The sequence below is a fragment of the Boleophthalmus pectinirostris genome, unplaced genomic scaffold (genome assembly GCF_026225935.1).
Source record: "Boleophthalmus pectinirostris isolate CB_2022bp ecotype Guang Dong unplaced genomic scaffold, ASM2622593v1 HiC_scaffold_12, whole genome shotgun sequence".
In the NCBI taxonomy this organism is placed as follows: Eukaryota; Metazoa; Chordata; class Actinopteri; order Gobiiformes; family Gobiidae; genus Boleophthalmus; species Boleophthalmus pectinirostris.
In genome coordinates this window covers 36,415,251-36,430,284 of record NW_026571018.1, presented here as the reverse complement: position 1 = coordinate 36,430,284, position 15,034 = coordinate 36,415,251, and the positions used below count along the sequence as shown (strand labels likewise).

General features: G+C 43.1%; 1 protein-coding gene across 1 annotated transcript in view; it reads right to left on the bottom strand.

Moving 5' to 3' along the window:
• Positions 1-14,470, bottom strand: part of LOC129407407 (uncharacterized) — a 125,338-nt gene extending 110,868 nt beyond the window's left edge. Inside the window, exon 1 of the mRNA XM_055148278.1 lies at positions 14,376-14,470. Coding sequence (XP_055004253.1) covers positions 14,376-14,470 — 95 coding nt within the window. The remainder of the gene's footprint in view (positions 1-14,375) is intronic.
• Between the last annotated feature and the right edge of the window lie 564 nt (positions 14,471-15,034).

Genomic DNA, 15,034 nt, shown 5'->3' with positions numbered 1-15,034 from the left:
GTTGAAGGATTTGGCGGAAAAAAGATGGAATTGCAATTTTTTCCGGACAAGGACTACGATTAGATATGCGATTTATGTTTAACGACAGGATTCTGTTCAAAGTCTGGCGATCAGAAGTATCGAAAATCTGATCATCGGTTCTAAAACTAGTATTCATTCATTAGAGCAGGTATCGATACTAAAAATGTTGAATGTCCCATTGGCAGGACAGAACTGGACCAAAGTAGAAGAGCACAGACGAGTACAAACCCACAGACACTAAGGCTGCAGCCTGAAGTGACCCAAATCTGATTTTTTGGCTTCTATTGTGACCTGTATCCAGTGTTGGGAAGGTGACTTTTAAAATGTAATCCCCTACAGATTACAGATTACACACACCAAAATGTAGTTTGTAACGTAATCCATTAAATTACTTAAAGTGAGTAACGTAATCTGAATACTTTGGATTACTTGATTTGCTGTAGAGAAGTTTTAGACCTGTTATAGTGTCCGGCAATGAGTGGAATTACGGGGGAGGACACAAACGTCACTATTCTGCGCTGAAGTAGGTGAAAATTGTTAATGAACTCCATGTCACTGAAGTGAAGCACATCACCACTCACCACTCTTGGCTCCGTCTCCACATCCACACGTTCCTTTCAACGGACGTCGCTGCCGCTGTCCCACAAAACACCACGACCAAAAACCTCGTCCTTCTCCTTCTCAATCTCCTCCTTAAAACAAGTAAGTTGTTCATGTTCTGGCTCCGGTACGAGAGGAACTTTAAAATCTCCAGGTGCTCGATGCTGCGTCCATGTTTGGACAACTTCCGTAAACACAGAGACGCTCGCTGCGGTTGACGTCGTCGTGTCTCCAGTGTCACATGTGGGACACTTTCGGGCCGTTTAATGTTCACACTGGAGTCACATACAAGTCACATTTAATTGCAATATTTGCGGCGGCTGTGATGTAATTCAACTGAGGATTCATCTGAGAAATCCACCTTCTGCCACTTTTCCAGTGTCCATCCTTTTATCAGGCTGTGGGCCTTGGCAAATGCCACACGGTTTTTTAATTGCCTTTTGTTTAGTGCTGGTTTCTGTGCACTGATTCGACCATGGAGGCCATTTCCAGACAGAATTCTACAAACTGTTGTGGTTGACACAGGGACTTGAGGTGACCAGGCCTGGTGGAGTCTGCTGCAGTGGAAAAGGGGCCTTGGATTTTTGAATCAACAAACGGTCCTCCTGAGCAGTTGTCTTGCGGCGTCTGCTGGACCTGGGCTTGTCAAAAACATCTCCAGTCATTTCAGATCTTTTTTCTTATTCTTTGTACTTGACGCTGAGACACATTGAAGGTGTCACCACCTCAGCAGTGGATCTGGTCTTCAGCCTCTTGATAATTAAGGCTTTGGTCTCAGGGTGGATCTTAGGCTTGTTGTCAGAGGTCAAGTTGCAGTTGATGTGAAAGGTCTGGTTGTGCTGGGTTCTTTTTTATACACACCCACTAATTGATTGATCAGTAACTGATCACAGGTGAGGCTGTAATCTAGGATTGGGTGCATCATATGACAAGGCCACAAGACTTTTGTCTTGCCAAAATCTGACCTTTCTGTGTTCATTAAATGATCAATCTTTCTTCAGTGAAGCAAATTTATTTTAGTTTATTGAGCATAATTTGGGAGGGTTTTAGCTTCATATGAGACATTTCTAAAACCAATCGATTAATTTAAAGTCAAGTTATAAGCTTTTGTTTCTACAAAATGGATAAGAGACAAGACTTTTGTCAGGGACTGTATGAAACATGGAACAAAAATTATTTCCCAAATTTCAAAGACCTGCAAATCATGTAAATAAATGGATGTATTTCATCATATCTTGTGTTATTCCATCTTTGAACTGTTGATGAAGGTACAGGATTAAAAAAAAAAAAGTATTTTAAATGTTAAAAATTTGCTTGGAAGGACTGACATATTTTATAGAAATAGTTTCCTTTCATTTTGAAGTAATATTAAAGTATTCAGAAGAAAAAAGTGACAAATTATGTAAAATCCTGCACCTTCTACTTGTTTGCACAAGTTACTTTTCCCTCCGTTACCATGAACTTTCTTAATAAAAAATCTCATGAGTCAAAAAGTAAGAGGTTTTTCAACCTAATCTTGTACCATATGGTAGAAAACTATATGAAGCAAATATTCAAACCAGTTTGTTAAGGATATGTAAGTGAGAACCAAGAGTTATCACTGTTTGGATTTATTGCCCAAAAAGTGCTGCATATTTCATTCCCTCCGTTACCGACATGAGTTTTAAAATTTTTGGTCAACAACTTGAAAGAATATCACAGGTTTAACTTGACCCTGTTGGAGTGTAACTCTTTCCTACATTCTGATACTTTACTTATTTCAATAGTTCCTCTAGTTTCTGAATAAGAGACATTTGAATGTCAAAAATCTGCCCCTGTTTCCCTCCGTTACCACTTGACCAGACCCAGATAAGTTGCACCGGAGTATAAGTCACAGGAAACACCCAAACCATGAAAAAAAAGTGCCACTTACAGTCCGAAAAATACAGTGGTATGATTTAAAGGCCCTATATTATGCAAAATGTTCTCCTGTGAGCTTGTTAGAATGTTGCTCCTTCCTCAGAAATAGACCTGGACGCGGTGGATAACAGGTGCACCCCGCTGGAGGGAGATCTGCTGGAAAAATATGACTGGATATTTCTGTCCACAGCTCAAACGTCTAAATATTGTGATCAGATCAGCTGCTGGAGGTTCTGTGGTCAAGTACAAGCTAAACATTTTCAGATTTTTTTGGAGTTGTCCCTCTGTGGCTCCATTTAGGAGACGAGAGAGAAGAGTTCATCGGGTTCTGGAGCTGCTCTTTAAAAGGAAGATACAAGATCATTTGAATATTATGTATTTTGGAGATTTAGTTTTATTTCACCTCTAAAAAGCAGACTTATACTTAATGAGAGTATTATTGGTGGACGCTAAAAAAGGAAAAGGAGAAACGATCTACAATAAATGAACGGACTGACTTGGTGTACAACATTTTTAAAAAGGAAAAGAGGATTACATTTAAGATGAAGCTAGAGACTGATAGATTTGAAACGTATTGGTCAAAATGGTTTCAAGTATGTATCAAAAAAAAAAAAAAAAAAAGGCTTTTGGTTTGTTCTTATCTTTCTTTCTTTCTTTATTTATTTTTATTTTATTTGTATGTATTTATGTATAGATTGATTTATTTTATTTTTTATTTATTTATTGTTCTTATTTTTATTAATTAATTAATACATTTATGTGTTTATTTATTTAATTTATAGTTAAATTTATTTGTTGTTCTTATTTTTATTTATTTATTGTTATTTATTTTATTTATTTATTTTATTTTTTAAATTGTTATTGTTTATGTTATTGTATTTATTTATGTTTTATTTATTTATTTATTTATTTATTTATTTATTTGGTTGTCGATTTTTTATTTGTCTAAAAATAATAAATTATAAAATATTATAATAATAAAAATCCAATAAAAAGATAAATATTATGATTATTATGATGATTATTATTATTATTATTATTATATTATTATTAGTCTGTCTACATCTCCAAAGCTCAAAATGCTCTGTTCCACCTTGTGATGTCATGAAGTGGTAATTTACAAGTTAACAAACAGACCTGGAATTGCCACTTTTTACTCCAGCAGAGATTGAAAATGGATCAATTCCGGGGCTAAAAGTTTCCAAATGATTCCAGTGAAGGTGTGTGGAGTTTAAAAACACAGTGGAGCTCTTCCGGTATCACCACATGACATCACAAGGTGGAAGAGAGTGTCTCGAGAGAAGAAAATCCCATTCTGTTGTCTAAATAAAGAGTGTTTTTATTAGAATCAGTATTGAATTTCAAGTCTTCGCATCGAAATCGAGTTTGAAATTTCATTACGACGAAAGTTCATTTTAGTCACATTTTAAACTCGTCCAGAAGAATCGACAAAAAATACAAGAGAAAAAAAAGAAAAAACTGGAGATTTAATTCTTTGTGGAGGAAATAAGAAAAAAAAATAAAAAAAATAAATTCAGCTTTTGTGATTTGTGTGTCCATTCAAACTGTCACCTCCATTCGTTTTCCATTCATCAAGAGAGAAAGAGAGAGAGAGAGGAGAGGAGAGGAAAGGAGGAGAAGAAATAAGGGGAGGAGGAGAGGAGACGAGAAGAGGAGAGGAGAAGGAGAAGTAGTGCACCAGAGAAGAGGAGAAAAGAAGAAGAGAAGGAGAGAAGGAGAGAAGGAGGGGAGAAAATGAGCGAAAGAGAGGAGAAGAGGAGAGAAGGAGAGGAGATGAGGAAGAGGAGAGGAGGAGAGATGGAGAGGAGGAGAGGAGGAAAGGAGAGGAGGAGAGATGAAGAGGGGAGGAGAGGAGAGATGAAGAGGAGAGGAGGAGAGATGGAGAGCGGAGGAGAGGAGGAAAGGAGAGGAGGAGAGATGGAGAGGAGGAGAGGAGCAGAAGCAGAAGAAAAAGAAAAGAGGAGAGGATGAGCGGAAGAGAGGAGAAGAGGAGAGAAGGAGAGGAGATGAGGAAGAGGAGAGGAGGAGAGATGGAGAGGAGAGGAGGAGAGATGGAGAGGGGAGGAGAGGAGGAAAGGAGAGATGAAGAGGAGAGGAGAGATGAAGAGGAGAGGAGGAGAGATGGAGAGCGGAGGAGAGGAGGAAAGGAGAGGAGGAGAGATGGAGAGGAGGAGAGGAGCAGAAGCAGAAGAAAAAGAAAGGGGGAGAGGATGAGCGGAAGAGAGAAGAAAAGGAGAGGATAAGAGAAGGAGAGGAGAATAAGAGGAGAGAAGAAAAGAAGGAGAGGAGGAGGAGAAATAAGGAGCGGAAGAGAGAAGACGAGAAGAGGCGAGGGAGAGAGGAGGAGAGGAGAAGTAGTGCACCAGAGAAGAGAAAAAGAGGAGAAGAGGAGGAGAGGAGGAGGGGAGAAAATGAGCGGAAGAGAGAAGAAGAGGAGAGAAGGAGAGGAGATGAGGAAGAGGAGAGGAGAGAAGGAGAAAAAAAGGAGAGGAGGAGAGATGAAAAGGAGAGGAGGAGAAGAGGAGAGAAAGAGAGGATGAGCAGAAGAGAGAAGCAGAGGAGAGGAGAAGTAAAGGAGAGGAGGAGAGGAAGAGAGAAGAAAAGGAGGATAGAAGGAGAGGAGAAGAGAAAAAGAGGAGGAAATGATGAGTGGAAGAGAGAAGAAGAGGAGAAAAGAAGAAGAGGATGAGCAGAAGAGAGAAGAGGAGGAGAGGGAAAGCAGAAGGGAGGAAAAAAGGAGAGGAGTAGAAGAGGAGATGACAAAAGAGAAGAGGATAGAAGGGGAGGAGAGGGAGAGGAGAGGAAGAGAAAAGGAGGAGGATAGGAGAAGAAAAGGAGAGGAGGATAGGAAGAGAGAAAGAAAGGAGGACAGAAGAAGAAGAGAGAAGGAGAGGATGAACGGAAGAGAGAAGAAAAGGAGAGGACAAGAGAAGGAGAGGAGGAGAGAAGAAAAGAATGAGAGGAGGAGAAGATGAGAAGATGAGGGAAGCAGAGGAGAGGAGGAGAAAAGGAGAAGAGAACAGAAGAAGAGGTGGAGGGAAGAGGAGGAGAAGAAAAGGAGAGAAAGGGAGGAAGAGAGAAGCAAAGGAGAGGAGGAGAAGAGGAGAGGAGGAAAGCAGAAGAAAGAGAGAGGTGGCGAGAAGATGAAGAAAAAGAGAGGAGAGGACAAGCGGAAGAGAGAAGAAAAGGAGAGGACAAGAGAAGGAGAGGAGGGTAGGAGGAGAGAAGAAAAGAACGAGAGGAGGAGAAGATGAGCAGAAGAGAGAAGCAGAGGAGAGGAGGAGAAGAGGAGAGAAAGGGAGGAAGAGAGAAGCAAAGGAGAGGAGGAGAGATGGAGAGGAGAGGAAGAGAGAAAGAGAGGAGCATAGGAGAGGAGGAGAGATGGAGAGGGGAGGAAAGGAGAAGAGAAGGAGAGGAGGAGAGGAGAAGTAGTGCACCAGAGGAGAGAATAAGAGGAGAGAAAAGAGGAGAAAAGAAGGAGGGGAGAAGATGAGCGAAAGAGAGAAGAAGAGGAGAGGACAAGAGAAGGAGAGGAGGAGAGAAGGGGAGGAGAAGAAAAGGAGAGAAGGAGAGGGAGAGAGAAAGAGAGGAGCATAGGAGAGGAGGAGAGGAGAGGAAAGGAGAGGAGAAGGAGAGGAGGACAGGAGGAAAGCAGAAGAAAAAGAGAGGAGGAGAGGAGAAGTAGTGCACCAGAGGAGAGAATAAGAGGAGAGAAAAGAGGAGAAGAGAAGGAGGGGAGAAAATGAGAGGAAGAGAGAAGAAGAGGAGAGGACAAGAGAAGGAGAGAAGGAGAGGGAGAGAGAAAGAGAGGAGCATAGGAGAGGAGGAGAGATGGAGAGGAGAGGAAAGCAGAAGAGAAGGAGAGGAAGAGGAAGAGAGATGGAGAGAGGAGGAGAGGGGTTACGGTTTGGGAAGATAATAAATAGAACTGGATGTAGACATTTTTATCTTTCCGAATCCGGAGAAGGAAAGATTCTGGCAATTGAATATTAGAGTAAATCCTGTCAGTTCCACAGACTGAGGCGTTCAGGAGGACGAGGAGGACGAAGACGACGAAGACGACGAGAGGAGGAGGAGGAGGAGGAGGAGGGGCTGTTTTTAGAGACGCCGTGTTTGAAGTCCAAATATATCATCACGTTTTAGCTGCAAATCAAACTCCAAAACAGAACCACGAACCTCCTGAAAACAGCTCTTTGAATCACTTCGGTGTTTTTACTTGAGTTTTCTTAAAAACTTTTTGACAGTGTTTGCTCATGTGTGCACTGTATCTCCATGGTAACTGAAGAACATTCAACCAATAGGCGAGTTTCGTTGTTGACATTGTTCTCTCTTGTTGCATGCTGGGAATTATTACCACGACTACAGGAAGTAACAACAACTGATAAACGACACGTCACCACCAACACCGAGGACAGTTCTGAAGATACAGCAGCTGAAACATGTCAACAAGGTAAATACACTTTACTGCATTGTCTTTAAAAAGAACCTAAGAAGTTAAACTAATTCAACATGACGGACGGAGCGAGAAAGCACGTAAAGGGTATTGATCCCGGTTATTTATCCACTCTAACAGCAGAGGACCCAAGACCATTTGACCAGAAATTGGTCATAAGCATCGACGGACGACAAATCACCCTTTTCAACCTCGACAAAAGGTGGACCAAACCAAATTTCTGGTCAGAATCTCCAACTACCTGGACAAATATTCACTTGGGCGATATCCACAATGACTTGGTGGAAACTCCTGGGCCATTCACAGCAGAAAAGATGAAAACCTCCAAGAGTCTCGATGTGTTGTTGAACTTGTTGGAGTCCACGGTTTGTTAGGATCTTCTACGTTTGCTCTGCGAATGTTTGAAAGCCGTTTAATTCACCGTTAGCGGTTCTTTTCACTCAGAATATGAAAAAGACATTTTCCTTCTTCCGTGCTTCTACTTGTGCATCTGATAATGCAGCAGGAATTTACCATTATCGGGGATAAATACGCGAGGTTAAGCTATCGTGTTTCTTTCCCAGCATGCAACGCGGGCTTTTAATAACAATGACGTCATCTGAAACTGGCCTATACACATACATGCAGAGCACCCCCAACCTGACGTCACTGCAAAGGATCAAAAAGGAATGGAGGAAGTTTCAGAGATTTAATGATATTTGAGAAGATCAAACATGTGTTCGTTCCATTTGCGCGTGTCGCTTCATATGTGCTTATATTGGTCCGAAAGAGAAGGAGTTTTCTTGGCGTCCTCCTCGGATGCAGCAGAAAACAGCTTACAACTGAAATATTCTTCCAGAGGAGGATTTGATCTTTCACCCACTTTTAATTCTACGTTGATCGACCCAGGAATGACAAAGATATTTACTTTTAAATACTTTACATACGTTGGTTTTAATCAAATGTGCTCATATACACACAGGCGACGTGACTCATGATATACACAAACTTTTTCTCAGACATTATCTCATATTTTAGTCAGAAAACAGTCTGTTGAGACATTTCTATTTAAAATAACATAGTTTTAGTGTCCAGAAAGTGGACAAGAGAGCTCAGTGTGTCACAGTGTGGGAGGAGCTACGTACTGTGTACAGACACAGAGGATTGAAGAGGAAAAGAAATCATCAAATCATCTAAGAGTCTGAAGTCTAATAGTGAAGCTCCACTACAGTTTATATTAAGAGTCAACTGGTTTATTATAAAATATGAAACAGCCTGAGAAACTCTGTTCTTAGGCTACGTTCAGACTGCAGGGCTTAACGCTCAATTCAGATTTTTTTGTGAAATCCGATGTTTTTGCGAGGTCGTTCACATTTCCAATTAAATGCGACTTGTATTCGATCCGCTGTGTGAACAGTAAACGGCCCGAAAGTGTCCCACATGTGACACTGGAGACACGATGACGTCAACCGCAGCGAGCATCTCTGTGTTTACGGAAGTTGTCCAAACATGGACGCAGCATCGAGCACCTGGAGATTTTAAAGTTCCTCTCGTACCGGAGCCAGAACATGAACAACTTACTTGTTTTAAGGAGGAGATTGAGAAGGAGAAGGACGAGGTTTTTGGTCGTGGTGTTTTGTGCGGCAGCGACGTCCGTTGAAAGGAACGTGTGGATGTGGAGACGGAGCCAAGAGTGGTGAGTGGTGATGTGCTTCACTTCAGTGACACGGAGTTTATTAACAATTTTCACCTACTTCAGCGCAGAATAGTGACGTTTGTGTCTTGTTGATAACGTGTAGGTGGATGAATGCACTTTGGCCGTTCAGACTGAAGTCACATGTCAAAAGATCAGATATGTATCAGTTTCAGGAGCACATATCCAAGTGTCCTGGGTCACATTTGAAAAAATCGGATCTGTGTCGTTCAGACTGACATTAAAAGATCAGATACAGGAACATAGAAGCCTAAAAAATCAGATTTGGGTCACTTCAGGCTGCAGTCTGAACACAGCCTTATTTTCACTCAAGAAAACGACTGTAAATCACTGAACCAAATGAACTAAACTCTTCACATATAAACTCCAGCTGTACCCGAGTTCTACTGTATGTGTTGTATGTAATGTATGTGATGTTTCATTATCATCATCGTGTTATTATATTATACTGTATTACCAGAAAAAATTACATGAGATTTGTGTGTGTGAGTCTTAAAATGTATAAAAATCTAATCAATATTGTGATCCGTGTATCAAGATACATATCGAAGCATGGGAAAACCATATTGTTGCATCCCTAGAAGTTACAAGTACTTTTTTACTACTATACTTCTACTAGTACTAATATAATCTCGGGTTGTACTGTCCGGTGCGGGTGCAGGTCTCCAAAAATGGCGCCGTCCAGGACTCTGCGCTGTGGGGCTCCATTACAGAATTAATGAATCATTGGTTTGTTACATCGAGAAAAAGGAAAATAAGATGAGGACGACAGCAGCGATAAGTTTTAAGCCTGAGAAAAGTGTATAAAGTGTGTTGCTGAGGGGTTTTACAGCCTTAAATTAAGTTGACAAGTTTGCAGATTTCACCTATCGCGGGTTATTTTTAGAACGATAAATGAGGGACCAGTGTATTTCAAAACGATACGATACAGTTCGATAAAAAATAAAGGCAAAATCGTAGCTGTGATACTAAAAGTTTCAGCAAAGTCAATATAAAACACAAACATTTTAATCACCAAAACAGTGAAAATGTCAAAAGTGTCACGCAAACGAGTTTCTTTCCTCTGAACAAACAACAAAACTGTAGCACAGAAACAAAACGATTTAGTCAAATATATCAAATGGTGATGTATCGATACAGCAGCCCTTGATATCGATACTGTATCATCACATTAAATGCCGTAATACCACACCCATGCACAGAGAGTTTGCGTGAAGTGTCTCGGTAATGAACACAATTGCACTGCTTTCCAGAAAGATTTGACCTGTTGACCCTGTGGTTGTTGGGCACGCTCAGCCACTGCAGCACTAGTGATGTGTAAAGAGGAGTGTGTGTGCTGTGTACCTGTGCAGAAACAGTAAAGCGTCGCACACACACAGAAGAGCAGTGAGGCTAAAAATAACTCTGTGATCGATTCTTCAAATACACATGTGTTTGGTTTTGACACACGAGTCTCTGCTTTATGTGACTCACGGAGCTCGGAACACGCTGTACGAACCCCCGACAGCGAGCGCATATTAAAGAGGACATGTTGTGCTTGTGTCTGCTCTGTACGTATAATCTATGGACAGTTTACATCGAAATATTGATCTAAAACTACTTCATATAAAAGGAACAAGTCGTCATAACTAAACGTAGAATGCGCCTCCTGTGGACAGATGGACGTCACACCAACAGGACATCACCAGGACATCACCAGGACAACACCAGGACAACACCAGGACAACACCAGGACATCACCAGGACAACACCAGGACATCACCAGGACATCACCAGGACAACACCAGGAACATCACCACACAGGACCAGGACAACACCAGGACACCAAACACCAGGACACACCAGGACATCACCAGGACAACACACACCAGGACCAGGACAACCAGGACAACACCAGGACAACACCAGGACATCACCAGGACAACACCAGGACATCACCAGGACAACACCAGGACAACACCAGGACAACACCAGGACAACACCAGGACAACACCAGGACAACACCAGGACATCACCTGGACAACACCAGGGACATCACCAGGACAAACACACCAGGACAACACCTCCAGGACAACACCAGGACAACACCAGGACATCACCAGGACAACACCAGGACAACACCAGGACAACACCAGGACAACACCAGGACACACCAGGACACCAGGACCACCAGGACAATCACCAGGACAACACCAGGACACACCAGGACAACACCAGGACATCACCAGGACAACACCAGGACAACACCAGGACAACACCAGGACATCACCAGGACATCACCAGGACAACACCAGGACAACACCAGGACAACACCAGGACAACACCAGGACATCACCAGGACAACACCAGGACATCACCAGGACATCACCAGGACATCACCAGGACAACACCAGGACAACACCAGGACAACACCAGGACACCACCAGGACACACAGGACATCACCAGGACAACACCAGGACAACACCAGGACATCACCAGGACAACACCAGGACAACACCTGGACAACACCAGGACAACACCAGGACAACACCTGGACAACACCAGGACAACACCAGGACAACACCAGGACAACACCAGGACATCACCAGGACAACACCAGGACAACACCAGGACATCACCAGGACAACACCAGGACAACACCAGGACAACACCAGGACAACACCAGGACATCACCAGGACAACACCAGGACAACACCAGGACAAACACACAGGACATGGACAACACCAGGACAACACCAGGACAACACCAGGACATCACCAGGACAACACCAGGACATCACCAGGACAACACACCAGGACATCACACCAGGGACAACACCAGGACATCACCAGGACAACACCAGGACAACACCAGGACATCACCAGGACAACACCAGGACATCACCAGGACAACACCTGGACATCACCAGGACAACACCAGGAACACCAGGACAACACCAGGACACACACCAGGACAACATGGACACCACACACACCAGGACAACACCAGGACACACCAGGACATCACCAGGACACACACAACACCTGGACAACACCAGGACAACACCAGGACATCACCAGGACATCACCAGGACAACACCAGGACATCACCAGGACAACACCAGGACAACACCAGGACTCTACCAGGAGGACATTTTTGTGTTTATTTCTACCAAAATATCTACAGAACGCTACTGAATTCTACGTGAATCACAGATAAATAAAGTAAAATATTTCTGCCATATCACACAGTGTGTACAGTGTGTACTGTGTACTGTGTGTACTGTGTGTACAGTGTGTACTGTGTGTACTGTGTACTGTGTAGTGTGTACACTGTGTGTACTGTGTGTACTGTGTGTACTAGTGTGTACTGTGTGTGTGTACTAGTGTGTACTGTGTGTACTGTGTGTACTGTGTAGTGTGTACTGTGTGTACTGTGTGTACTGTGTACTGTGTGTACTGTGTGTACAGTGTGTACTGTGTGTACTGTGTGTACATGTACAGTGTGTACTGTGTGTACTGTAGTGTGTGTACAGTGTGTACTGTGTGTACAGTGTGTGTGTGTACAGTGTGTAGTGTGTACTGTGTGTACTGTGTGTGTGTACAGTGTGTACAGTGTGTATTGTGTGTACTGTGTGTACTGTGTGTACTGTGTGTGTGTACTGTGTGTAGTGTGTACAGTGTGTACTGTGTGTGTACTGTGTGTACAGTGTGTACAGTGTGTACTGTGTGTACTGTGTGTACTGTGTGTACTGTGTGTACAGTGTGTACTGTGTGTACTGTGTACAGTGTGTAGTGTGTACTGTGTGTACTGTGTGTGTGTACAGTGTGTTGTACTGTGTGTACTACAGTGTGTACTGTGTGTGTGTACTGTGTGTACTGTGTGTACTGTGTGTACAGTGTGTGTGTGTGTACTGTGTGTAGTGTGTACTGTGTGTATAGTGTGTACAGTGTGTAGTGTGTACAGTGTGTACAGTGTGTACTGTGTGTACTGTGTGTACAGTGTGTAGTGTGTACTGTGTGTACTGTGTGTAGTGTGTACAGTGTGTACTGTGTGTACTGTGTACTGTGTGTACAGTGTGTACTGTGTGTACTGTGTGTAGTGTGTACTGTGTGTGTGTACTGTGTGTACTGTGTACTGTGTGTGTGTACTGTAGTGTGTACTGTGTGTACTGTGTGTGTGTACTGTGTGTATGTGTGTACAGTGTGTACTGTGTGTACTGTGTGTACTGTGTACTGTGTACAGTGTGTAGTGTGTACTGTGTGTACTGTGTGTACAGTGTGTAGTGTGTACTGTGTGTACTGTGTGTAGTGTGTACTGTGTGTACTGTGTGTACTGTGTACTGTGTGTACTGTGTGTACTGTGTGTACTGTGTGTACTGTGTGTAGTGTGTACAGTGTGTACTGTGTGTACTGTGTGTACTGTGTGTACTGTGTGTACTGTGTGTACTGTGTGTGTACTGTGTGTAGTGTGTACTGTGTGTAGTGTGTACAGTGTGTACTGTGTGTACTGTGTGTACAGTGTGTAGTGTGTACAGTGTGTACTGTGTGTACTGTGTGTACTGTGTGTGTACTAGTGTGTACTGTGTGTGTACTGTGTGTAGTGTGTACAGTGTGTACAGTGTGTACTGTGTGTAGTGTGTACTGTGTGTAGTGTGTACTGTGTGTACTGTGTACTGTGTGTACTGTGTGTACAGTGTGTAGTGTGTACTGTGTGTGTGTGTACTGTGTGTGTGTACAGTGTGTGTGTGTACTGTGTAGTGTGTGTGTGTACTGTGTGTACTAGTGTGTACTGTGTGTGTACAGTGTGTAGTGTGTACAGTGTGTACAGTGTGTGTGTACTGTGTGTGTGTACTGTGTACTGTGTGTACTGTGTGTACTGTGTGTACTGTGTGTACTGTGTGTACAGTGTGTACTGTGTGTGTGTACTGTGTGTACTGTGTGTACTGTGTGTACTGTGTGTACTGTGTGTGTGTACTGTGTGTACTGTGTGTACTGTGTGTGTGTGTACTGTGTGTGTACTGTGTGTACTGTGTGTGTGTACTGTGTGTACTGTGTGTACTGTGTGTACTGTGTGTACTGTGTGTACTGTGTGTACAGTGTGTACAGTGTGTACAGTGTGTACTGTGTGTACTGTGTGTACTGTGTGTACGTGTACTGTGTGTAGTGTGTACTGTGTGTACTGTGTGTACTGTGTGTACTGTGTGTACTGTGTGTACAGTGTGTACAGTGTGTGTGTACAGTGTGTACAGTGTGTACAGAGTGTGTGTACTGTGTGTACTGTGTGTACTGTACTGTGTGTACTGTGTGTACTATGTGTACTGTGTACTGTGTACTGTGTGTACAGGGGTTAGACTGGAGCAATGACGTCTTGAATACAGAGGGATACAGATTTCTTTTGCATTGCGTTTTTATTCTGGTATTTCATATTAAACTTGCCGTTTGTGGAGGAAATGATGGTACTTCAATAATTCAATAATTCCAAGCGTTTTGATTTGCTAACTGCCTCCATTTAAACTGGATTTTGATTTGATCATCATTAATCTTGCAGCACTGAATCTAAATCAAATGTAAAAATGCACGATGAGGAGACAGAGTGATGTTCAAAGCTCGAGGAAATCTCACTCTGACACTCTTCTGTGTCAGAGTAACATTTGTGTCCAAACACCTCATCTCATGTCATCTCATCTCTCTCTGTCAGCGCCAACGTCACATGAACCCAGCTGACCTCCTGACCCCAGATGACCCCAGATGACCCCAGACCCCATGACCCCATGACCTCCATGACCTCCATGACCTCCATGACCTCCTGACCTCAGCCCACTGCACCTTTAAACTCCACAGTTGGATACAGAGCTGCTGTTATTACATCCTGAGATCATTACAGAGAAAACATGGAGCACTTCATCAGTGGCTGGAGTTATTCTTTGGCTTCTTGGGTCGTCAACAGTATCAGAACTCAGATACTAATAAATGCCTAAACTAGCATCAAAACTAGATCCTCATTTGAGCTCGAGCTCGGTCAGAAAATAGTGTAATATGGGCCCTTTCATTTCATTCAGCCCGAACTCCAACCACAGTAAACTGAATGTAATATTAAAGTGATGAGGCGTCTTAGTGTAGACGTGTTTTCAATGGGACAAACAGACGTGTCTGGGCGCTGTCTTAGAGACAGGGTGAGGAGCTCAGTCACACTGGAGGAGCTCGGAGTAGAGCCGCTGCTCCTCCACATGGAGCGGAGCAGTTCAGGTGACTCAGGCATCTGTTCCTGATGCCTCCAGGACGTCTTCCTTGGGTGGTGTTCCAGGCATGTCCCACCGGGAGGAGACCCTGGGGAAGACCCAGGACACACTGGAGGGACTATGTC